Source organism: Anopheles coluzzii, chromosome 3 (assembly GCF_943734685.1).
Source record: "Anopheles coluzzii chromosome 3, AcolN3, whole genome shotgun sequence".
Classification (NCBI taxonomy): Eukaryota; Metazoa; Arthropoda; class Insecta; order Diptera; family Culicidae; genus Anopheles; species Anopheles coluzzii.
In genome coordinates, this window is record NC_064671.1 from 74,028,859 (window position 1) to 74,054,093 (window position 25,235).

General features: G+C 49.8%; 1 protein-coding gene across 7 annotated transcripts in view; it reads left to right on the forward strand.

Annotated features, from left to right (window-relative positions):
• Positions 1–24,861, forward strand: part of LOC120960132 (uncharacterized) — a 148,746-nt gene extending 123,885 nt beyond the window's left edge. For 5 of the 7 annotated variants that reach the window (XM_049610234.1, XM_049610235.1, XM_049610232.1 and 2 more), the window contains exons 2-4: positions 13,922–14,979; positions 17,033–17,301; positions 17,383–24,861. In XM_049610234.1, the coding sequence (XP_049466191.1) occupies positions 14,258–14,979; positions 17,033–17,301; positions 17,383–21,176 (4,785 nt within the window). In that variant the 5' untranslated portion in view covers positions 13,922–14,257 and the 3' untranslated portion in view covers positions 21,177–24,861. Of the gene's footprint in view, positions 1–11,895; positions 12,047–13,921; positions 14,980–17,032; positions 17,302–17,382 lie in introns of all 7 variants that reach the window. The other 2 variants (XM_040384107.2, XM_040384109.2) reach the window with 1 other exon arrangement.
• The last annotated feature ends 374 nt before the right edge of the window (positions 24,862–25,235 follow it).

The window sequence follows — 25,235 nt, forward strand, 5'->3', positions numbered from 1 at the left end:
TCAAATCAAAACTTTAAAATTTATCTCCCAGCAACCAGCAACCAGCAGCCAGGCGAGAGTCAGCCAAGGCTACATTGGGAAATGGGAAAGAGCTGAGCAAGTGCGAGCTGGTGGAAGCTGCTGAGCCCAACTGATTGAATGTGGGCTTCAGTTCCGGTCTCTCGTTAGCTTCACAAACTTAGCGCCAACAAAATGGCCCATCCTCTTTCCATCCACCACCATCCCGGGAGCGACCGTTTTGTTTCGACAACTTAAGCCAACCAGGCGCGCGCGCGGACGGACCGGGACGGAAAGTTCTAGTTTTCGCCCCGAAGCGCTTTGTCCTTCCGAGATAAAGCCGTGCTGCTAGTTGAGGACACAAAGCTGTGGGGCAAGCAGCAGGGTGAAAAATTAATGTCGCACAACTTTCCCCACCCCCAGCAGTAGCAGCAGCACCACCACCATCAACCAGGGCGGCGGCCAGGGTTGCATGAGATGCTGGAATTGCAAAGAAATGCAGAGAGTTTTTAGAGTGAACTTTATGTAAACTTTCGCAGTAAAAGAAATATATATCTACCGACTGGCTGCGTTCCATCGCATGGTGGTGGTACTCTGCTGCTGCTAGGAGAAAAGCTACTCCGCTCGGTACAAAAAGGGGAAATGTCTTATCATAGTTTTCCGCTCCAGGTTTTTTTCTTCTTTTTGCTTCAATTCGCCACTCTCTCGCGCTGTTTAAACACAGCACAAACTTTCCGTCCCGGAGTGAGTTAAAAGTGTGGACCGGAAAGCAATGTTGAAAGATTGGGGTGGCAAAACTAGAACGAACTGTAACCCCTTTAAAGGAGATGTAAATGCATAATTGATGTTTGGCATCTGCATCCCGTTCGGGTTGGCGGCATCAGTGGAGGAACACTTTTCATCCCCGCCCGGTTTAACTCGCAGTGTGAGGAGGAGCATTGAAGTTAGAAGCGAGAGTTTCGCTGGACAAAGGAAATACTATTAACTATCTACGCGAGATGCAGAAAGTGTGCGACTGTCAGAAACTGTGGGAAGCAAAACGCGCGCGAGAGCGCTCTGGAAACTTTCTTGCTTTCTCATTATCGGAACATCGCGCCCAAACGAAGCGCGGAACAAACGGAATTCAGCTTCCTGCTAAAACTATAACTCTCCGGAGTGAAGCACACTGCAAAACAAAAGCGAAAAATTGTAAAGCAAAACGGACACGGACTTGGAGATAGACGTTGCCTGCCTGCCTGCCTGCCTGCCTGGCTTTGGCTCCCGGCGGTTTCGGAGGCAACTTCACCATGGTCGCAGCATGATGGTCTTTTTGTTTTCTATGACGGTTCGGCGACGTGTCGTGTAGATTTACGATTTCCGCGCGCCAAGGTGAGGAAATAAATTATCCTCTCCACCCTGGCCACTACTTGCACCTTGGACCGTGACGACCGTGGCGGTGACTCTCCAGTGTGCCATATGGAGCGTGGAAACTCCGGCAGAGGTCCCCAACACATGCTCCCTGAAGACTCGGCAGACTTCTTCCGGACGTCCTCCTATTCCAGAGAGACCTTCGCTGTCTACCGAAACACACATTGTGGAACGGCACTGATTGATGTCCACATCCCCAGAGCAGAGAGGTTCGGAGGTATGTCAGCAATTCATCGTCGTCGTCGTCATCGAACGCCGCAAGGGCGCGTTAGAGACCCTTGCCGGACTGGAAGCCGAACAAAAGCGCACAAGAGACGACCTCGAGGAACGGATGCCCAAAGAAAGCAAAAAGATTGATGGATGAAATGGTAGCCAAAGAGAGAGAGAGAGAGAGCGCGCTCCAACTGTTTCCTCCCGAAAGGCTGTTCCTTCCTTCTGCTCGGAACATGAGGCCAGTAAATTACGGAATAAGAAGACGGGAGAAAAACGGCTGACGTGTAGCGAAACTGCCCTCCGGGGCAGTCTTCCCAACATCCGCTACACGTATCCACGCGTTCGTTCGTTAATTAAGAACGGACACACAGAGAGAGCGAAGGTCCGAACGTGGCTAGGCACTCCAGATGCGCCGACGGTGGCATGCAAGTTCCCCAAAGACGCTGGATCCAGTTTTTATTGCAGCCGTAGCATGTATAATAATACTGCTCAGGTACTTGCTTCCGTCTTTCCTTGCGGGTCGTGTTTTACTTTTTTCGTAAAGCGAGGTAGAACACACCAAACTATAATGGCTGGAATTATGCTTTCCACCTCTCATGGTCCATGCTGTGGTCGAGAATTTCTTCTGGATCGTGCTGCGTGAGCCCGAAGATCCAGACGAGAGGGAAGATTAAATTTAATACACCACCACCACCACCACCACCACCATGTGTGTGTGCGTGTACGTGGGGAACATACCTCGGGGCCCGTATTCTACGCAGCAAAAGCCGGGGCTCGGCCCCATACACGTTTTGGCAGGCGCGAGCGAGCGATCTATGGGATAATTTATAGCCCTCTGCCCACCCCACGATTGCTCCCATGTGCTGGACTTGTCCAATGCGCCTTGGGAAACTTGACCTGGAAGAAAAGTGGCTGGAAGATGGCGACGGGAGACGAAACATGACATCTCCAAAGTCAGCTACAGGAGGGTGAATGTTTATGGGGTTTGATGTAATTTTAATATCTCCCTGGTGCGATCATCGTCTTGGTCGTCTCAGTCGTCTTGGTCGTCCGTGTCCAATGAGAGTGCGTCGTGGTACAATATTGATGTATTTCCCAAACATCATCCCACTCACGCACGCAAGTGGCACAGAAGAAGTTGTCCAGGCGCGAGAGGGGACACCATATTGAGCCAGAGCTGCTCGCTCAGAGGGCGAGGCGGATGCAGAAGAAGGCATCTACAGGGCGTGATTGATTTTGGCTGTTTCTCGCTCTGTGTGTGTGCCTCATTCCGCAAAGATTAGTGTGTCTCCCCTCCGACAGATTCAATCTCCTACTCTGGTGCCGAGGTGCCGAGGATTTCGAGAGAGAGGGTTCGTTCAACTAAAAACTTGACTCTTTTAATTGCCCGTTTTTATGAGTTGCGACGACGACGACGACGACGACGACGACGACGACATCTCCTGGGGACGTGCGTTCATCGTGGTTGTGACGTCTTTGGCGCGTTATTATGGACGTGTCTGTGGCCGTTTCGGAAAGTTACATAAATTAAGCTCGCAAGCGAAGTCTGGGAAAGTGTGCACACGGACAACACACAAGGTACAAGGCATGGTGGGACGCCGCGCCCTCGTGCCAACGGTAATAAAGTAATTAACTTTGCTAAAAGAGACCACACCGCGCCACAGTTGTCAGCGCCGCCATGTGACGACTCATACATTAGTGGCGGCTTTCTTCAGTGTGCTCCAGTTTTTTTGGACCAGGGAAGACAGGAACGGGGACATTAGCTCCACTGATGACAGATTTGTGTGGCCCACACAGCTTCCACAGGCTTGCGGCGGTTAATTAAGACCACCCGTTCCATGAGTCAACTCAAGAAGAACTGCTCTTCCGGGGTCACTCAGCAACTGGGTTTCCTTGCAGACCTCAGTCATTTACTGGGCAGTGGCATTTCCGGAAGGCGTTCAAAAATTAAGACACATCATCTGACAGACGCGTTGGTTTGGTCGTCTTACAGCACTGCTGCCTAATGTGCGAAGCGCCGCCGTGCCAAATGTGCATGAAGAATCTGCACCAACTTCTTGCTCTGGTTGTCTCCTGGCAATCATGTGTGCGGCGCAGGATGCATTTATTGTGCCATGATTTCCTTGTTAATAATATGTCATATCTTCCACGTCTTCGCGTCTCTCCCGGTCCCGGCTGGTGGTGGTACACTTCATTAGTCGCAAGCCGCTGCGGCAAGACAGCAGGCAAATCATAATTAACCAACCACCAACCAGGACCAAAGGCAGAAAAAAAGGCGTAAAGAGCGGCAGCGTAGGAATTTTTATTGCACATATGCACAGAGACCAACACAAACATGTGTGCGGCAGGCGGCAGCGGCGGCGACACTCTGCTGCTCTGTCAGGCGCATAATTGGACGACCTGCGTGCCCTTGTGCCCGCCGCGTTTATGCGACGAGCAGAGCGAGTTGACGTACGACGACGTGCTCACTTTTCTGTTTTATGTTGGCCGACGCGCCCAGCCAGCGGACGTCACGGACAAACCAGAGAGTTACAGATTTCAAGCATCAATTGGCCACAAATGTTGTGATGTCTCGGGAGGGAGGTTGTGTTTTTAGAATCCAATTTTGGAGAACTTTGAACGACTTGTTTTGGACGACACCAATCTTTGACCTCTTGGAGCAAGTTTTGCATGAAAAACACACAAAGCAAGTGATTTACCTTGGTTTGTGTGTCGTCTATTTGGTTGCTCCGAAGTTCCATTTACACAGTGGACTAGCGTACAAGCAACATTTCTCCCAAACACACACACCGGTGCTAAGGGAGTGGTGGTCTTGGCTTTTCACCAACTCTCTGTTGCATTGTGTTGTTGACACTGGGCAAAAAGCTTTCTTCTTGGAGTTCGTTCACGTGTCTGTGATTGTGTTCCGAATGCTCGCTCAGTAACTCGCTCAGGTTCCTCCTTCTCAGCATCATTATCAAGACGACGCGCCGCTCCTCGCTCCTGCGCTGGCCCGTAATTAAATCTCGCTGGGAAAAAGCGAAACGTTGTCGTCGGTAAGGTTTTCTTGGGCGCGTTTCAGATTTCAGGCAAAACCGCCCTCTCCCCAGCGCGCGACACGTTACAGAGTTCTTTAATTAACCTTCTATTCTCCCACACGCGTTCTCCCACCCGAACCAGAAACTTCTACCGTCCATGAGCTGTACGTCGTCGCGGATATTGATCCCGAAAGAAGCTGCAAAATTCAACCCGCACGGCCCGGGGGCCATTCGCCTTTTGACCTTAAGATGTTGTCATCTTCTCTCTCTCTTGCCCCCCAAAAAGTGCACTTTGTCGGTTCGATACACACAGTGCGAAACACATCGCGTTCTGTTTTGTTGGAGTTGGAGTTGGGTCTCCTCCGAGCTTTGCTGGCTGGCCCGTGCAGTGGTGCGCACCGGTAAGCTTTTTTAGCGATTTCAAATGCAAAACGATGCATGAAAATGCAAACACACTCTCCCACAGCGTGTTTGCGGGAAGTGTGGCAATGGAAGTAGGAGAAGGAGGTGATATTGCGCGCGACCAGGGCAAACCTGTTTTTTGTGTTGCATTTTTTTCCGAAGCACCCCAAAAAAGGATCGTGCCCAGCGGGTGGTTCCAGTGGTTCCAGTGGACCTAGTGGCTCCTGCGTCCCCTAGCGCATCAACATAAACGACGCCAAATCAACCGAATGGAATGGGAATGAAACTTTCTTTTGGTGGCTGTGTGTATATCTGTTTTGATAAAGAAAAAAGAACACTTTGAGATGAAAAACTCTGCTTCGTTTTGTGTTATCATCGCTACGGTTCGAAAAGCTTCAAACGTTCTATCGCGTAACCCTCCCTAGAAGCGCATTTTATTTGCACAATACTTGTTCTGACGCCCTCCTTTCCCACCCACAACAATGAAATGACGTCCTTGCCATAACGATAGAAAACAAATTTTCTCACCAGGGGCACCAGCAGCATCAGCATCAGGCAGCTTGGAAATGGAAATCGAACGGAAAAACCGTCTCTTCTCGCGCGTGTTTGCAGCGCTCGTCGTAAAAAACACAAGTGAGCATTGCTGCAGTTTGCCGCTCAAACGAGGGCGCAAATGCAGTAAAAATATCCAACCGCTTGGTGCAATGTTCATCAAAACCTTCGAGTCTTCCCTTCGCTTCGTGCTTCTCACCCATTTCCCTACAGCCCCAAAGTAGTGTCGAGAGTTGATCGACTTTCATCACCATCTCACCACTTGACCGGGGAATAGCAAGCATTCTCTGGGTGGAGAAAGATGATGTCAGCTGCTGGGAGAAGGACGACAAAGAGACGTGTTTGTTACATGCTTCATTGGGATTTTGTTCAATCTTTTCTCTCTCCCTTTTTCTGCTGCTAATAAAAGTGGTTCCAATGCACCGTAACCGTGGAATTCCACTGCAATGGAGAAGCAATCGGTTCGGGAGGTTTTGGGAGGGTTCGATCAATAAAGCGCACCACCCATAAAATAGAGGGGAACAGCACACCATTTTCAGTAGGGCAGCAGCCAATATTAGCTTATCCCGCGCTTGCTACATCTCGACCACAATCCACACACACACACACACACACACATACACACACACACACACACACACACACACACACACACACACACACACACACACACACACACACACACACGCACATCGAGAATGTGTAGCATTTAATTTCGCTGTAAAAGTTAATCGATGATTATAGGGCATTATAATATGTGGGGAGACTGACGGGGTAAAAGAGACCCTCTAGAGGAGGGAGGCTATGGTGTGGTATAGGATGTGATGAGTTGTAAAACGGCACACACACACGCGCGCGCGTTTCTCCCCGGTTCCCAAATGCGAGTTAATTAAAAACAAAACCACAAATCGCGTACGTACGCGCCGCCACCATTCCATTCCTTGGGCCGTAAGCGCAACGCACCGAATTGTGGTCCTTCGAACCGGAACGGGCCGCCATTACCACCACCGCAGGGGCAGTGATTTCGATCGTCGCGCGTCGCGTTCACTGCGATCTGATAGCTCCAAACTGTGATATTAGTGTGTGCGTGTGTGTGTGAGAGAGAGAGAGAGAGAGAGAGTGAGAGAAGAAGAGAGATAGTTAATGGATTTTATCTCGTAAACCGGAAACTCGATATCGGAACCGTATCACGTTTGGTGCGCCGCGTTCGGTCATCCCAGCAACTCTTCCTACCCTCCGCATGATAAAACCTGTGGGACCTGGGTATAATAATAAACGCATCTTGTTCGCATTTCGGGCAGTTTCCGTGACGTTGTCATGGCCACGCAGCGACGCGGTGGTGTAACATGTGGTGACCAGACGCCCGTGGCAACACAGGGCGCGCGCGCGTGGAGCAGAAATGGGTTTGATTGCATCGGCTGCTGCTGCGGCCGGTTTGATGAAGCGGCAGTGATTAAGTTTCAAATTTATATACCACCGCCAAATATTGCGGCAAACACTGGTTTTCTGTTTCCTAGTTTATAGCATTTTGTTGGCCCATAAACAATGGGTGATGCCGTTTTTTTTGGTTGGCTTTGCTCGTTTGTTTTCGTTGTTTTCGAGAGAGTCCGTTTTGGGGGGCGATGCCATTATGTAATATGGTTTTGTGTTTTGTTATTTTTATGCGATCATATATGTCACTCAAAATGTGCTCCAGTTTCCAAGGGCGGGCACAAAATGGGGGAAATGTATCGTTTGTCCGAGTAAAGATGACACATAAACAGTGCATGGAGTGTGTTGCGTTTTTTTAGGGAGCTGTTTTTGTTATGAAATCGTACGTTTTAATAGTAGTGTTATTTATTTCTTTTCCACTTGCAATAATGCCAACAATCACACACAATCCTGCCCAATACGCGACAATTCGATTAAAACCCCACACTAACGGTCGTTTCCAGACGACTCCTCATTACGGACGACCCAGATGCGTCCTAACAGTCTAAGCAGAAAAGCCCTGCCCTGGGGGCCCATCCCTGCAAAATGATGCTCCACACACACATACATAGCTTTTTGCAGTGTGCTTTCCCTTTGTATGTGTGTGTATCTGTAAAGAGCACTTTTCATCGCTAGCAGGCCATGGAAAACGATGTCGCTTGGCGGTGCGCTCTTGTGCGCCGCGATGGAAGAGAACACGTGCCCATTGGCACAGTTTTTTTTCTCTCTCTCGAAAGCCCCACCATCACCTAATGGGGGTGGATGGGTCATTTAATGCTGGCAGCAGTAGGACGGAAAGTCGCCCTTTTGCACACTGAGGAGGAAACGATAGGCGCACAGGTCGTTTGAAATCAACCCGAGAATGTGCAAACGCGAGCTTTGCTTCCCTTTCACTCGGTCGTCCACACGGAGCCTATTGTTTCACTAATACTTTAAAATGGGTGGATCCCTTGGGGGTGATCTCTTGTGTGATGGGTTATGCGCTTTCATTCCCCGTTCCCAGCACATTGTGAAGGCTTAGAAAATGGGATACACCACCCACAAAACCGTTGGTTGGCTCGGGAGCTCAGCGCATAATGTTCCATTTCACTCTTGATACGCTGCTTAAGTGGTCGAAGGAAGGAGGTGCTTTCACTGACTATGTCGAGGGAAAAACGGGGTCTAGTCCCATCACCACCATCGGAGTCAAAGCCCGATCGTAATAAAACGTTGAACACAAACACATCGAAATGAGACATAAAAACCCTTTACTCTCTACTGCCAGATTGACGCCAAATGGATTCTGGATCCCCCACCCCGGGGGCCGGAACCATACAACAGCTGCAAGCAGAACGGTTTCTACTGTGGATTCCGAAACGATCAACAACAACAAAAAAATAATACATGATGATGGCGGCAATGATGATGATGGTGATGGTGGTGAAAAAGTAAACATTTGCCCAGGCCGGCGCGCGCGAACGCGCCCGCGTTGATGTGCGTGCTAATTAGGCATTCATCCAAATTAAAATCAACATAATAAATATTTATTGTTTAGTGTTGATCGATCCACACACACACACACGCTAGAGGAGATGAAGTGGAAACAAAAAAAAAAAGAAAGTCCAACCATTTGGTGCGTGGATGCTTTGGCATCTCTCACCAACCGGCCACAACCATCATCATTCCTCATCCCATCATTGTGCGTGCTATGAAAAAGGGATAAGCAGCACCCACTTTTGTCTTTCGCCTTTCTTTCCCCTCTTACGCCCCACAAGCTGGGTTGGCAAGTGGCCGTTTTTTAATTCACACCACACATAATCGGTCGTCGCTGCTGCTCTGATGTTCCCGACGTTGCAGACGCAATTTGGGAACAGTTGCAAGCATTTGTCTGCGCTGATGACGGGGAGGGGACCCCTAGGTGTTGCCGCTCTGAAGTTGCAAATTCCCCTCAACCTCCACAAACTCCTATCTCCAATGTTCTCCCATGTCAATCACTGACAGCACGGCAACACGGGGAATTTATGCCACAAATTTCTCACTGAAACGGGGAGATCTCTTCGTTAAAGCCGTCAATTGTCGTCCCTTTTTTGGGGTTGGTTGATGTGAGTACGCTCTCTCTCTCTCTCTCTCTGTATCTCCGTGTGCAGTTTTCAACTGTTTCTGTGGCTCCATTTCCAGGATCTTTGATGGTAACGAACGTAAGACGTCTTCTCGGAGCAAGAAACAACCTCTAATCCTAACAATGGTTGGTGCTGGTGCACACCTTTTTACTAACCCGGGGTGGACGCATTAACTGGGTCGCGCTTGGAAACGGGTTTTTTGCTGTTTCAGGAGCAAGCTCTAAACCCCAATACCCATGTACAGCTCCGCAGTGCTCCGCGTTTGTTTCTTTAATCCGATGGTAGCGAATTTTATCTCTCCTCCTATATCCCCGGCCGGCGCAATATATCCCGTAGGATGCCCGAGACAAGATAAGCATTGGCAAGTGTGTGTGTGTGTGGAGGTCATAAAACAAGCGCGCAAAACAACACAATAAGCCCTTTTTGCTTTTTAGGTCACTCGGAAGAGAGCGTTCGGTCGTCGTGGTGGTATGAAAAGCTCTCCCCCCCCATCTACTTCTGTGTGTCTTTAGGACGCTACACCACTGCCACTAGTTTTTCCATAGCACATAAATCATAACAATTCTTTCGCTCGTTTCCTTTTGCCGCCCTGAAGTCGTCTTACACCTCTTACAAACTTCATTCAATGGGCATTCATCCATTTCTTCATTTTTTGTGTGTGTGTGTATTTTTGTCGTATGGCGCCGACAGCTCGATTTCCAATTTTTCCATGCCCCGCACCAAAGTACCAAAAAAAGGAGTGGACGATTTGTGAAGCAGGGCAGCAGAAAAAAGAAAGCCCCCAAATAGTCTGTACTTGGGAAGCCAACTTATTATTCAACGAAACAATGGTTATTTATAGAGTCTGTGTGTCCTTGCGAGCCTTTGGCTTTTTGCTGTGGCTAAAGAAAGAAGGAAAAGGCTAAAATCCATTTTTGGACTCAAAACACACACACACACACACACACACACACACACACACACACACACACACACACACACACACACACACACACACACACACACAAAACTATTGTGTTAAATTCTCGGTTCTGGCACGCCACTGTAACTTCTTGTTGGCTAACGGATCGAACGGCGGGAAGCTGCTACGCGCGAAAAGCCATTTTCTCAACCACACACACCACAAAGTGCTATCCAAGTTGTTTTTTTTCTCTTCCTACTTTCCCGGATGACTCTTATCCCATTTTGTCCTCCGTGCACAGCTTCCTGCCTTGTGTCTTGTAGCGGCACATTGTTTCGCGGTTTTGATTTATGTCGGTGCACACAAAGTTTCACGCTCTGCCGTCCTCGGTCCCGTCGGTCCGAGGAAAAGGACAAAAATGGAATAAAAGTTCGGTACCATAAAATATTCATTGGCTGCGTGGCTTGTTTTTGTGTGTGTCCAACAATGCACGTTGCATAAGGGGCTTGGGACCCCAGCCCCAGTAGCGGCAGCCGGGGACCCTAGCTTATCGGTAATTTAAATGGCGACATGAAAGTGTTATCTCCTCAAACCTCAAGCCCTCGGCAAGGCAAGGCACATCTTCTCCTTACCCGAAATTGTCCCCAACTGGAACAAGAAGTGACCTCCCGGTCGGTCTGGTGAAAAGCCAACCGAAATATGCACAACTGAATATCCCCCAGTGAATTCCATTAAACAAAAAGGCGATAATTCCCCGGTTCGATAATTCCACCGATTCCGTGGGAATCGGAACAACAGCGTTAAGGGTTGGAAAGAAGCACACGCAAAAAACTGAGCAAAACAACGCACTCTCTTTCTTGGCCGCTTGTCAAACCGCCCGAAAAGCAATTCGTAACCGAACCGGGGGGGAGCGCGCCAACGGTTGACAAAATCACACAACGACTCCGCACTTATCGCGCACTGACGTTTTGAAGGATTCCGTTCGATCCCCCCCAAAGAAAGTGGGTGTGTGTGTGTGTGTAGTGCGTGAAGTGGAACAGACTTCAAAAACTGATCGCGCTGACTTAAAACGACCCGCCCCAGGCAGGGACGTTGTGCTGCATCGCCTGCCGTTTAATGCGTTTCTTGTGTCGTTTTGGCCTTAATCGTGTTGGATTGTGACCGCGTCTGCTCTCTTTCTCTCCTCTGTGGAGCCCGCGGAAGCAACCTAAAGAGCTAAAGCTAATTCGAAAACAATCGTGCAAAACTCCCCCTTACGCTCTGGAGTCTTCAAGTTTTGGGAGGACATAAGAGAGCCTCAAAGAGAGAGGGTCGGTAATCGGAACGGTGTGTTGTCATCCTGGGGTTTGACATCTCAACCAGATATCGAAGACTACAGGTAGCGCTGCCTGTTATTATCGGCCACAGACAGGTCCACCTAAAACTGTACTGCAGGGTTTTTGGGACCCAAGTCTCAGCATGATCCTCCAAATCTCCTATTCCAAAGAGTTCAAGAATTCCAGGATCCAAGTAACCATTGACAGATCGCTCATGTTATCAAGGTTTAAGGATTTACTTACTGCGTTGCCAACCCCTGCTTTCCAGGTAGGCACGCTGTAAAAAGGGCAAAACGGTCTTTTTGTGTGTTGCGATAAGGTCGCACGGAACACGGGATACACTTTGCGGTAACAGAAGTAGGAAATTAAATCAACCAAACCAAGCGAGGCCTGGGTTTTTGCAGTCTCCTCTCCCCCGTCCGGTTTTGGTCTTTGTGCACCTTAGAGCACCCATTCTGCAACATATTCTGATAATATCCTGTTATTAACGTTCTTTTTTCCTTCTTCTTCTGTCTTTACAGGATGCCACCGGTTGCAAGATAAGACTCCCGGCGGCAGCAGCAATTCTCCGGGAACGGGATGTCCGGGTTTTAACCTTCGGGGCAAATAAAAATAAACCCCTCCAGAGAAGAACCTGCGGGACAGCGAGTGTACAGATAGACACACACGCCGGTAACTAGCAGACCAAACAGGCACAAAATATCACCGTAGTCGGAACACCGTGTAGTACACAGGAGTTTGTTGGAGATACAAGACGCAGACGCCCTCCTAGAACACACCATCCCTCGCGTGTGCGTGTGTTTGTGATTTATGGTGTAATTTTATTGGAGAAGCGCGCGCGCACACGATCATCGCAAAGAAGAGAACTCCACGGTTTGGCGGGGGTAACCGGCCTCGCCTGTGTACCGTGCACCGAACACCGATCAATCTTGACGGTCCAAGCGACTACCCTTCGGGCTTGTTCTAGCGAAGCGTGACACCACAACCACTCAACTGCAGCAGCAGTGTCTTTATACGTCTTAAAACCGTCCCAAGATCACACAAAACACTCAAAGAGGCACGCTCGTTTAGAGCATCACTTTACCGCACGGCTAAAACTCTGGTGACGGTGGCGGCGGGTAGTGCTGCTATGTCGAAGGGGAGACCACCCGAAGAACCACCGGAGAAACACAGATAGAAACGAATAATTAAATATTCCATCTTGACGCCCGCGCCAATGGTCCCCTTGTCTCTCTCTCTCTCTCCGTCCTGACAGGCGCGGTGTTACATTTCGAAAGCCAACCAACCCCTCGCACGTTCAAGTGTCTTACATACACACACACGAGAGAGCGATCGAGATCACGATCGATCGGCCAGCGTGTACCCACTCCCATCGCGGTCCCTAGGCGAAGGCAAAAACCGGAGCCAAGCCCAAGAGCGGTGTATCTGTTTGTGTGTGTGTGTGTGCTTTAGCTTTCCGATTCGACGCTTCGACGACCGTACGCAACGGCTAATGCGCGCAACGGCACGACCTGTGTGCCGCGGCGGTTTCGGAATGCTTTGCGCAAGGCAGCGAGCGCGCGCGGCAGCAGCAAGTTGGAGAAGATAGTTTCAGGAGTTGGAAAAAGGGAGCGCTGACACGCGGCTCACGATTCGAAAGGGGGCATAGGATACAGAAAGCAAGAGAGAGAGAGAGAGAGAGCAGGAGGTCCACCGCGGTGCGCATAAAACATAAACTTCCCGTCCCCGGACGGGCTTGCACAGCTGTGCCTCCGCGGAAGCCTCTCATCGTTCGCGCACAAAACGTTCATTAAGCGGGCAGGCAGGCAGCAACTCAGGCTCATTTCTTTCGCCTGCTTGCTTGCTTGTGCTAAGGAAGGGCAGACGGCAGCCTACTATGATTGTACCCAGCCAGCACCCTTACGGGAAGAAAACTAGAGAAACGGAGAGAAAGGAAAAGAAAACTGGGATCTTACAAGAAGGCTGCTAAAGCAGGAATAGAGGGAACAGCGCAACAGCAGGTACAACCCCTCGGCTCAAGCACACACACACACACACATCCAGTCCAGTTCCAGCCAGTGTTTCTGAAGTGTGTGATAAATATGTGTGTGTGTGTCCACATACATTTGGAAGGAAGCAACTACTTAAGCGCAGTGTAGCGAGGGCGCATTAGACACGGACACATACCTTGCATCAGAGGGACTGTTTCGGTGCCCTCCGACATCGTTCCTTCCCTGAAAACGAAACGAATTCGTTTCGCATCCAGTAGTGATGGATTGGGGTCGAAACATGAACATGCTGAGGCAAGCGGGGGGGAAGGGGATTAACAAGCGAAACGAGAGAAGCATTGCAGTGAATATTCAGAGCTCAAGAAACACAGAAAAGGGGGACAAAAGATGCTAAGCCAAAACCGTTTTAAGAGGGCGCGCGGGACTTTCAGTTCGTCCCTTCGGCAGGCAATTGTATCTAAGCAATATTGCAACTCCCCACACTCGTGGGTGGGACCATTAATTGGGGCGTAGTGAGTGGTGCATTTCACTAACATGTTTTTTCACCCTTTCTTTTTAGGTTTTATGTGTGTGAGTGTGTATGAAAGTGAAGATCCTTAACCCAATTGGAAGCAAACGAGCCAAAGCCTCAAAAGACTCAGATGAGCTGGTGAAAGGAGTAGTGTTGCGTGGGTTTGTGTCTCTCGCAAAGAGACGCGGTGCGAGTGTGTTTATGATGTGTGGCAAGTGTTAGAAACCCTTTCGAACACCCACTCACTCACACACACACACATACAGAAAACGGTGTGTGCGTGTGTGCTGTGTTAAGGACATTGTGTGTGGTGGGGACGCGCGTGCATGTGCATCCGTTCCGATCTGAAGCCGTCCCACGACCACGACCACCACCGCCGCCAGAATGTCGTGCTGTGAGGGCACTCGGTCGCTGCACAAGCGCTACAAGATATCCCTGGCCACCGGTGGTAAGGCCGGTCGGAGTGAGGCGACGACGACGACAGCAGCGGCAGCAACTTTATCACCATCACCACCAGCGAATGATAGCAGCCGGGTGTGCGGCATGGCGATCGCGGACCTTACCACGCGCCACAGTGATAGTAGTAGCGGTGGCGACCGCCGGGCAGACGGTGCCCGCGACACCGACCTTAGTATAAGCACTACCAAAAGTGACCCCCGGTTTAGTAGGAACGACAGCAGCAGCAGCAGTAGTATTATCAGTCCCGCCCGCACACGCCGAAGGACGACGGGGTCGGACACGGCCCGAAGGAAGTGTGTGGTGGTGGGGTCGCCGCGGACCGGCTGGACTGGCCATCAGCGGCGGCATGTCGGCGGGCTGTTGGTAGTTTTTGTAAGTAGCATTCTGCTGGTTCTGCTATCGGCGCCCGACCGTGCCGGTGCCGTACTGCTCGACACGAACGGCGGTGTTGGGGGCGCTGGGGAGGGCAAAGCGCCGGTGCAAGCGTTTGGCGACGAGCTCGGTGGGGTGAATCTGGAGCGCAGCATAGCGGCAGTGTTTAGCCGGGTGGCGTACGGGTCGACCACCACCACCAAGCGCAGCATACCGGACAACGTGTACGTGCCGAGCCTGACGACCGTCTCCACGCCGCTGCTGACCACGTTCAGGTGAGTGTCCACCAAGTGGGGTGTGTTGATTTATTTACAGGATAACAGGGAGGGGTTTTTTCCGTTGAATATACTTTGCCTTCCGACCGAGACCGGTAATTATGGTGCCGGAACGGAACCGTTCTGGTACGGGCAAAACAGGAAGGAAACTGCAGAGTCTTCGCACAGACATGACGGGAATTTGTAGGGTTCTTCAGCTAAAAGTTATTTGATTTGCATTGATTTATAAGTCATCAGTTTTTGTCTCTAAATGTCTTCTTATTCTTCTTTTGTCAACGGAGTTTATCCTCTAATCTTGCAGAGTGCATCGTAATCAGAGGTTTGACCGTCTATTGTCGAGATAGACATTATGAATGTCTATTTCTCTTTTGGTTCTTATTTTGGTCTTATTAGATGAAGACGAACATCCTGTCAATTGTGTTTGGTATTTTTCTGACAAATTCCGTTTTTGACAAGATGGATTCGATATGTTAAATTTTGATTTACTTTAATTTTAAGGCCATAGACAACCAATATTTTGTCCTCAAAAGGCTATATTAGACGTGGACAAATATCATGTCAATTTTGTTTGGTAATTTTCTGTCGTATCCCAATTTGACAGATGGATTCGATGTCTTATATTTTGCTCCAATTTTAAGGCAATAGACAACTAATTTTTACCTCTAAGTCAGGAGTCTCCAAACTACGGCCCCCTCGAGAGCCTATTATGCGGCCCGTGGAAACGTTATGAAGGTTAAAATAAATAGTTGATTATTGTGACTATTTTTAAAGAAAATGTAATTGTTGCTTTTAAGAGACGTAGACCAAGCTTTAATAGTAGAAAGCTATTGGAGTTTTGTATATTATGCTAGTATTTTCTTATAAAGACTAAATTGAAACGTTCGCATTAGATACAGGCAACGGAAAAATGGCCCTCAACACCATTATATGTGAAGCAATGCGGCCCGCGAACTGAAAAGTCATCAATTTTTGTCTGCAATGCACCAAGTTTTGTCTGTCAGTCTCTTTGGAAAGAATGTGTTACTAATGATACCGTGAAGGGAAAATTATTATACGAGGATTGAACACGATATCCTTTACAACAGTGTACCACATGCCTGTGGTATGCACTACCTAGTACGTTCGGATACTAAGAGCATAGAGCCGTATAGGATGCAAATATCCTCCAATCCACTAATCAGATGCCGTCTATCGTTCCCGCTACTACCACCAACACACACACAGCACGTTCACTCACTTGCGCTCTCATATGATAATAGCTGATAATACATCTTCACGTTTTAGCTGGATTATAGATAAATATTACCTCAAAAGCCTTATGATGGTCTTAATTTGAATTCCTTGAAGCTGTTTTCACATATAAGTTTGAAACATAATACACTGCATATTAACATTCAGCTCAAGTATCTTGTAAATTTACAAACAGTTCTACTAGAGGCCAATATCCCAAACCAGGCAAGGCGGTTAACCCTGCTTCCCATATAGTTCCCGCTCGACAGCAGAACACAATTCAAACATAGTCCAATAAATCATACTGCTCGCGCCTCCCCAATAACATAACTAGTATGCAAATGTGGGCAACTCCCCTTCGAACAACACCTTCAGAAGACGACCTCCTCGTCAAGAAAATTAGTGCCTGGTGCGCCCGTTAAATGCCGCGAAGAGAACCTTGCGCTTGCTGGACACGTGGGAGTAGCTCTGAGCGCCCCCCTCGGTCATTTTTGGAGTTCGATTCGAGACGCTCTTATGAAATGGAACAGTTGAACAGTTGGTTGTGTAACGTAAAAACACGAGCAGTGTAAGGCAGTAAAACCCATCATCCGGAACGACGAGTCCCCGGAAGTCACGGAAACTCCCCTCCACCCTGTCGTGACGCGTAACGTGAAACCCAATTTCCTTCCTCTCTGCTGCGGGAGAATTTGTTTCGGGTTCCCTTTCTTCGTGTGAAATGCATCAATTAGTTCGTTCCGTGTACCATCCATTTCTGATGACCGTTGCTTGTCATGTTAATTAAAACCACGCTTTATTTTTCATTTCCCCTTTTCTGATTTAGGTACGACAACAAGAACAAGGACGCACTGGGCGGATCGAGCCCGGGCGGTGGCGCCGGACTCGGCGAGAAGGACTCGCACTACAACCAGCAGCAGATCAGCGCCAACCACCGGAACTACGAGCTGGATCTCGAGCGGGATCACGTGCTGCCGACGTCGGCACCGAACGCGGAAATCCTGAAGAGCAACAGCAACCCGACCTACCCGAACCCGAACCGCCATCACAACCACGATCGTCATCGGCACTCCAACTCGACGCCATATCCGCACGGTAGGTTAAACTCTTGGAGTAGAATCTTCCGAACAGTGTCACTAATTCCAAGCAATTCTCCGCAATTCTTCAAACTTTTAGGTCACAATGCGAAAAAGGGCTTTCCAACCAACTCGATGTTCGCGGGCGATATCCCCGCGTACTCTCCGCCCTCCCGTACATTCTTCACGCCACCGCTGCCCCGCAACTACACCAACCCGTTCGCTGACAAGCCAACGCTGCGCGGCACCAACAGTGACAGCACGATCGTCAACACGGGAACGTACGCAAACCGACGGCCACTGCCACCGCCCAGCCTGATGCCGGGGCACGAGCGAATCCCGATGCGTCCGCCAGATCTTGTTCCTGGTGCACCCGGAGCTGGTAATCTCGGCGGTGGAATGGCACCCCTGCCAAACCCTGCTGGTAATGGTCCCGCCTCGAAGGTCGGTCCGGATAATGGTGGAATGCTACCGGCAGGATCGTCCGGTCTACCCAACTCCCAATCGATGGACGCTCAGCGCAAAAAGGCGCTCAACACACCCTCGGAGAAGTCGAACAAGTTGGACGCGGCCAAGGGCGGATATGACGGAAACAGCAAGCTGTTTCTGCTGGACGAGAACGCCAACTCGAGTGCGATCTTGCCGAACGGGATGCACTTCCCGTCGATCTCGCGCATCCTGTCTGGTTCGAACGGACGCCCGCAGATGATACCGGACGTACTGCTGCGGTCAGTCACTTCAGCACCTCGTCCGAATCAACCAGCGTACGACCTTGGAGGAGGTGGTGGAGGTCTCGGTGGTGGTACGACTTCCCTCAGCAATGCGAAGAATCCAGGCAGCAGACCGGGCGGTTTGGATGGCGACCGTGATCGAGATGGTGGCGATGGTGGAGCATCGGAAGGACCTGAGGGTGGCGATGGTCGTCGTCACTTTGAGGATGACGAAGGCGAAAACGATGAAGACGAGGAAGATGAAGAGGATGATCCGTTTGAGGAGGGTGCCGCACGGCAGCAACCATCCGGCGGTAGTACCTCACACATTGCCACCTCCACCGTATCGTCCATGCACGTGCAGTCGTCATCATCATCCCCGATTACCCAGCGGATGCCCAACCTGAACCTCAAATCCGTCATGATCAAGAACGGCACGGGCGAGGAGGGTGCGGGCGGCGGTAATGCCGGTGGAGCGTACGGGAACGATCGCAACTTCCAGGGCGAAATCGCCGACATCAGCACGTGGACGATCGCGTGGAACGTGCACGTCTACCTGTCGGCGATCCTGTTCACCATACTGGCCGTCTACTCCATCTTCAAGATCATCTTCTACGACAAGCTGACGCACCTGTTCTCGCAGGCGTACTTCATCAGCATCCACCTGATCCTGATCATCATCTGTCTGCTGCGCATCTTCTACCTCTGCTACGATGCGTACAACATGCACTTCAGCTTCAACCTGTTCGTGTCGGAGCTGCTGCTCAATCTGCCCCTCACCTTCCTCACGACCACGTTCGCCATTTTGATCCTGTTTTTGCTGCTGCGCTCCATCAACCACAAGACGAACCGGTACAGCTCGATCCTGCGCCCGCTCACGATTATGATCGGGTCCGGCGTGCACGTGACGCTCTGCATTACGCTCCATCTGGTGGAGTCGTACGAGACGAAGCAGTTCTACCACAAGCAGCATCAGCTGCAGCTGGCAAACAAGCAGCTGCTGGGCGCTGGGGCCGGTATGGGAGGGCGGGGCGGTGGTGTGCATGCCCCTCCGACCAACATCCAGATACCGCCGCGGGTCCTCTCGCTCATCTGCCAGATCATCTACATCTTCATCTGTCTCAGCCTGGGCATCCTGTACCTGTACATGTACCGGCTGCTGAAGCGCATCCTGCACAAGAGCCAGAACTACATCCACGGCTACAACAATCTGTCGTACGCGATCCACATCACCATTGCGACGGCACTGCTGTTCATTCTGCTGGCCGCGCTACAGATCTACGGTGCGATCAGCATCAGCTCGCAGACCCGCGTAAAGCTGTCGCCAAGCAGTGGGCTACCGGGGGATGTTCCCGGCGGTCGTCCCGGTGGTGGCGGCGGCGCCGGTGGTGGTGGCACACTCTGGGCGTCACACATCGAGATCGATTGGTTCCAGTGGGGCTACCAGTTCAGCATACGCTTCATCGAGATCGTGATCGTGGCGCTGCTGTCGTGGGTGACGGGTCTCAAGACCGGCACCTCGAAGGTGATCCAGCGCGAGAAGGACATGGAGCAGCCGAACGCGAGCGGGTTCGCCCTGTTCCCGTGCACCTCCAGCTCGAGCCAGGAAAATTTCGAAACGGACTACCCGGCGGTGTGCAACACCAACCGCAACCTGCACACGTACACGATGCGCACGGGGAAGCCGATCTACGACGACAACTTTGCGCTCAACTCGCTCAACCTCGAGCCGAACAATCAGCAGGACCTTCAGCTCGGACCGCCGGGCGGTGTCCCGGTCGGGGCGAACGAGTTCCAGCGCTCGCTCGAAACGAACAGCATGCGCTCGTCCTCGCACAACTACAGCAACAACTACAACGGCAGCAGCAGCAACAACGAGCACGGCATCGTTGGTGGCGGGCCCGACTCGGCCGACGATTTCCTCAACGAGACGGAACCGATGCCGGACCACTACGAAAACCCCAACTTTGAGCTGAAGCATCACCACCAGCAGCAGCATCACCATCAGCACAGCGGTGGTGGTGGCAGTGTGGGCGCTTCCTCCAACCAGTACCACGACATCATGGACAACTGCTACTCGGAACCGATCGGGGCGCCCCAGTACGACACGAAGTCGCTGCGGGGTGGGCAACCGCCGCCGTCGTCCGGGCATCCGATGGCACCACCACCGCACCATCGCAACTACGACTTCCAGAACTTCGAGCGGCCGAACTTTGACCCGCAGCACCTGCCGCCGGCGGTCCCGCAACCGCACTCCGCGCTGAGTGCCGCCCAGTCGATGGCACGCGGTGAGTTCCGGGCGTCCAAAAACCTGAAAACGCTCAAGAGCGGTCAGCTACAGAACGATCTCGGCGGTGGCGGTGGTGCGAACACGATGGGCCATCATCACTACAACCACCATCAGCAGCAGCAGCAGGGTGGCGGACCGATGGTGCCCGGACCGGGCGATTCCTTCGACCGGCGGATCGGGGTGCGGAAGAGCGGCACGCTGAACAACATCGGCGCGATGCACTTCAACCCGCACGGTAGCGGACGGAACAACAACTCCAACTCGTCGGCCTCTTCGTCCTCCTCGAACAATCGGGCGGTGCAGCAGCAGCAGCAGCGCCGTGCCGGCCCAATGTCCGGCGCACAAACGCTCAGCTCGGCGGCAGCCCATCATCACCCGCAGCAGCAGCAGCAGGGTGGGTTTGTGGCCCATCCTGGCAGCTTCAACGACCGGCTACTGAACGGTGGCGGTATCGGGGCCGACTCGCTCGAGCGGATTGCGGCCCACGATGGCAACTTCGACGACGGCGGCAGTGGCAGCGGCACCGGTTACTACCACAGCAAGAAGCGCTCCCGGGACTCGTCCAGCTCGGGGTACGCGGGCGGCGGCCCGGTGGTGGTACCGTACGCGACCAGCAACGATCATCACCATCAGCATCATGCGGCGCACCATCACGATTCGTCCTCGTCGCCGACGGCAAGCCTCGGCGGCAGTGGCAACGGGACGCCCACCTCCGGTCCACCGAACGGGGGCGGCATCCTGCCCGGGAAGATTGAACCGCGGGCGGCCCAGGACAACGGCAGCATGCTGGTGGCGGAGCAAGGGTTTGTGCGGTTTCGGGCGCTCGAGGAACCGGCGCTAGGGTCGCGGACAAACCTGCGCGACAAGGGTGGCAAGATGTTCATCAATTCGTAAAGCGCAAAAGATTTCTCCCCCCCTCCCCCCTTCGCCCCACATCCTTTTCCCCTTTCTTTTTCGTCTCGCTTTGACCCCTGATAGACGTGGACCACGTGGGCACGATTTGGTGCGCGAACTGTGCTGTAGCGTACTGGTGTGTTTGTGTTAGGGAAGCTCATACATTGCCGTTTTAGTTGTGTCACAATGTGGCAAACACAAACACACAAATAGAAACAAATTGATCGAAGGAGGCCGTGCCGATGGGAGACAGAGAGAGAGAAAGGAAACAATTCCGTGCTGTGCATGTAAATAGTTTAGTAGAGGTGGGGGCGAACGTGTGGAGGTGGGAAAGGACTGATCTATCCCTCTCACGCAGCTCACTGAATTGAAGGGTGGGAATTTGACTTCTTCCTTCCCCCTTTAATTAACACCCCCCGAAGACGCATTTCACTGCTCTCGCCTGGGCCATAATTCTTTTAATAAGGATAATTGAGCACACACACACAATCGCACGTACACAAACAGCAAAAACACACAGTAGTAGCAGTAGTAGGCTCTGGTCGGTAGTTTCTTTGCAAAAAGAAGGGATATGAGCGGATGCGGTTGCGGACGTGCTGGGAATTCGTAATCTCACACCACCCACAACACCATGATTTCCGACTCTCCCCGTGTCGCAATTAGCAACTTTTGCTGCACGGAGCCAAGGCGCTGACGCACTGTGTTGGCGGGGATAGAGAGCCCCTACATTTAGGCGCGAGGTGAGGTGTGTCTTATTAAGCGTCTTTTTGGTGCTTTTTAAGACAGCAGCAGCCAGCAGCGCAGTACAAAACGAAGAGGGGGCATCCCTTGCGTTTTTCAGTAATTTAATTACACACAGACACACACAAACGAACACTTTGAGAGAGAGAGAGAGAGAGAGAGAGAGAGAGAGAGAGAGAGAGAGAAAGAGAGAGGGAGAGAAGGTAATAGGCAACTATTAGGCAGCCGTAAACTTATTGTGATGATTTAATCCGTCGTCTGTAGAGCAGTGGTGGTAAATATTTAGCCGAAGCAACCAACAACCAATGTAAGTTTCCTTTCCCCTTCTCTCCCCATCTCGATATGTTCTCCTGCCTAGTGTACAGAAGAGAGAGAGAGAGAGAGAGAGAGAGAAGAAAAACAATAGATAATATAATTTGTGTCGTCCCTCCGCTACTTTCTTGCCATATATACATGTGGATGGGAATGGAGAAGAAGCTAAAAGGGGAAACTCCCTGTTAAGCCCTCCTACCCCCAGTAGCACACCGTATCGCCCAGTCACCACGTGGTCATTCTTTGCTGCTACAGCTACCCCCCCCCCCCCCTTCCCCCATCCACGCCGATTTGCGCGCAATGCTATATGATGAACGTCGCCTCTCTGGCGCGCCGTATGTGATCGTGTGATTCGTGAATGTTTTCTTTGTTTTTGTGGACAAAAGAACAACAAGAAACGCTAGTCTGTTTTATATAAATGTAACACACCCCCTCCCCCCCCCCTCCCCTCTGTACATGGACCTGTAACTATATAGCTATATATATATAAATGTATATGTGAATATCGTTTTATTTTTTAAACTATTATTATTATCTAAAACATATTATAGTTCGGATGCGCATATATATATATAAATAAGCGAGGTTAGTGTGTAAGAGTGCGCGCGCGCGTGGTTTATGTTGGGTTATGTTTTTTTTTTTGCTACCTTTCTCAATCGATTTTACTTATCCTTTCGGTGCAAAACGGAAGGGGGAGATTAAGAAGAAGAAAACACACACAGACACACGCAAGATGTGAATGAAAGGATGTAAAGTAAGGGGAAGGTTTTAATTCGTTCTTAATTAGTACGTACGCAACAGTCGGAACCGACCGCAAGCAGAGGATCTGCAGAAAGCATTTAAGCAGCATTATTACCTTTGTTGTTTTTTTTTTTTTTAAAGCATCTCTCTTAAGGCGAGCCTTTATCTTGGATAGTTTGTTTTTTGTTCGATTTTTAACAAACCCATTTTGCCCACTTGTGTGCATAAATGTGTGTGTGCGTGTGTTTGTGTGTCGCCTGTTCGGCTGCATTCCCCCTCCCCAACAAAAAAGGAGCGTGTGATAGCGAAGTTGAATAGTAAAAACATAATGAAATACATGGCGCTACAAAGTTGAAGGCGCACACGGAACAAAACGCACGAAAACGTAGCTACTTAATAGAACGGTGTGCGGCAACGAGGGCAGCCACTGTCTAGTGCTCTTGTGCGCCCCGACGAAATGCTTAACAAGGATCTCCTCCCCGCCCCCCTCCGAGAGGTCCGAACTGAAATGAAAATGTGTGTGTGTGTGTGTAAAAAAAAGAGAAGAAAAACAAAACGATGAAGAAAATGAACAAAATGTTTGTGTTTCCTTTCCATTTACTCCCACTTCACCACCCATCTCAACATTTCTGTGCTATTCACTCTCCCACCCGCTCGTCAAAGCAGTGTGTAAAGTTATACAAATGGCAAATAGTTGAAATAATGAAGAAATCCCCATAAAACAGAGCACTAAAAAAGGTGTAACACAATTAGTAAAACAAAACAGGCAAAGCTGGCAAACGCTCAAAATCTAAGTAAAAGCATTTCCTTTCCACCCCATTTCACATTTTCAAGAAAGAGTGTAAGAATGAAGAAGAAAAAAGAGAATAAAAGAACAGGAAATAATCATAATAAAGAGGAGAGAAACAGAGTAGCAAAAAAAAATGGTACACATAAAAACAAACGAAACAAACCACACAGACACAGACAAACATAACAGGATCCACAGAATTTCTGCTAGCATTTAAGAGAAAGAGAAAGAGAGAGAGAGATGATTAGTAGCTGAAGTGTAGACCCCAAAAACAACAACCCACGACTGGTTCTAAAAGAACAAGATAAATCTGTGACAAGATTTGATTGAAACCACGAAATGGCCGAAACCGTTTGTTGCAGCTAAAACAAAAAAAAAAAACAAATAATAATTACAATTTGCACCATGCGCCCAATAGAGAAAAGTCGAAAGAAAAAAAAGTGGGGAAAATGGAGGTGGAAAATAAGGCAAGGCAAAGTACGCTAAAAATGCAACAAAAAACGAGCAAAGAAAACACAAACACGAGAGAAACAAAAAAAAACAGAAGAAATAATATAAATAAACAAAAGGTATATAAATATAAATGATGAAAACTGATTAGAAAACGAAGAAACGTGCGAAGAGGAGAAATAAAGTAAGAGAAAAATAGTGTGTTCGAGTGTGAGTGAGTGAGAGAGTGAGTGTGTGAGGATGAGTGAGCTACTATGATGTAAGCGAAATAAGCGATCGAACAAGAGGTGATCACAAAAGTTCGCCAGTAAAAAAAAGAAGAAGAATAAATCGTACACACAACAAAACACAAACATGATATAAGAGAGTAAGAGAGAGAGAGAGAAAGAGAAAAAAAACACACACAACACAACTTGCACACACGAAAACGAATAAGTGAAGCAGTAGCAGTGTTTGTGCAGTGGATTAGTGGATACAGAGGACAAACAAAACATCCAGAACACGCATTCAAATCGAGCGTTGGTGAGACGCGTCGTGTGTATTAAACAAAAAAAAGGTAATGATGCAAATTATGAATATTTAAAGTAATTAAATTCAGTAAAAATTAAGAATTACGTAAAAATAAAGATGCAAAATTCGACAAAAACTTAACCCCCCAGTGTGTGTGTTCCTTCCCCAAAGGAGGGTGTGTGTTTTATTTGCCGGTGGGAAAAGGAAACAAAATTATCGAAAAAAAAAGAGAGAAAGAAGGATTGTTTCTTTTGTTTTTTTTTACAATTATTAGTGATAAACAAACAACAAGAGTCACAAAAAACACAAAACAGGTAATATATAATTGAAATAAATGGTAAAATGGAAGGAATTTAAGAAGAGAAGGCAGCATGGCATCCAGTTCGTGTTTGGTTTTGGCTGTTTAATACAGGATCAATCGTCCACCGGAGTGAGAGATCGTCCTGTCGTTGTCTCTATGTAGCGTAACAATGGTCCACCTTCTTTCACAGTGTGATTAAGAATGTAAAAGTGAA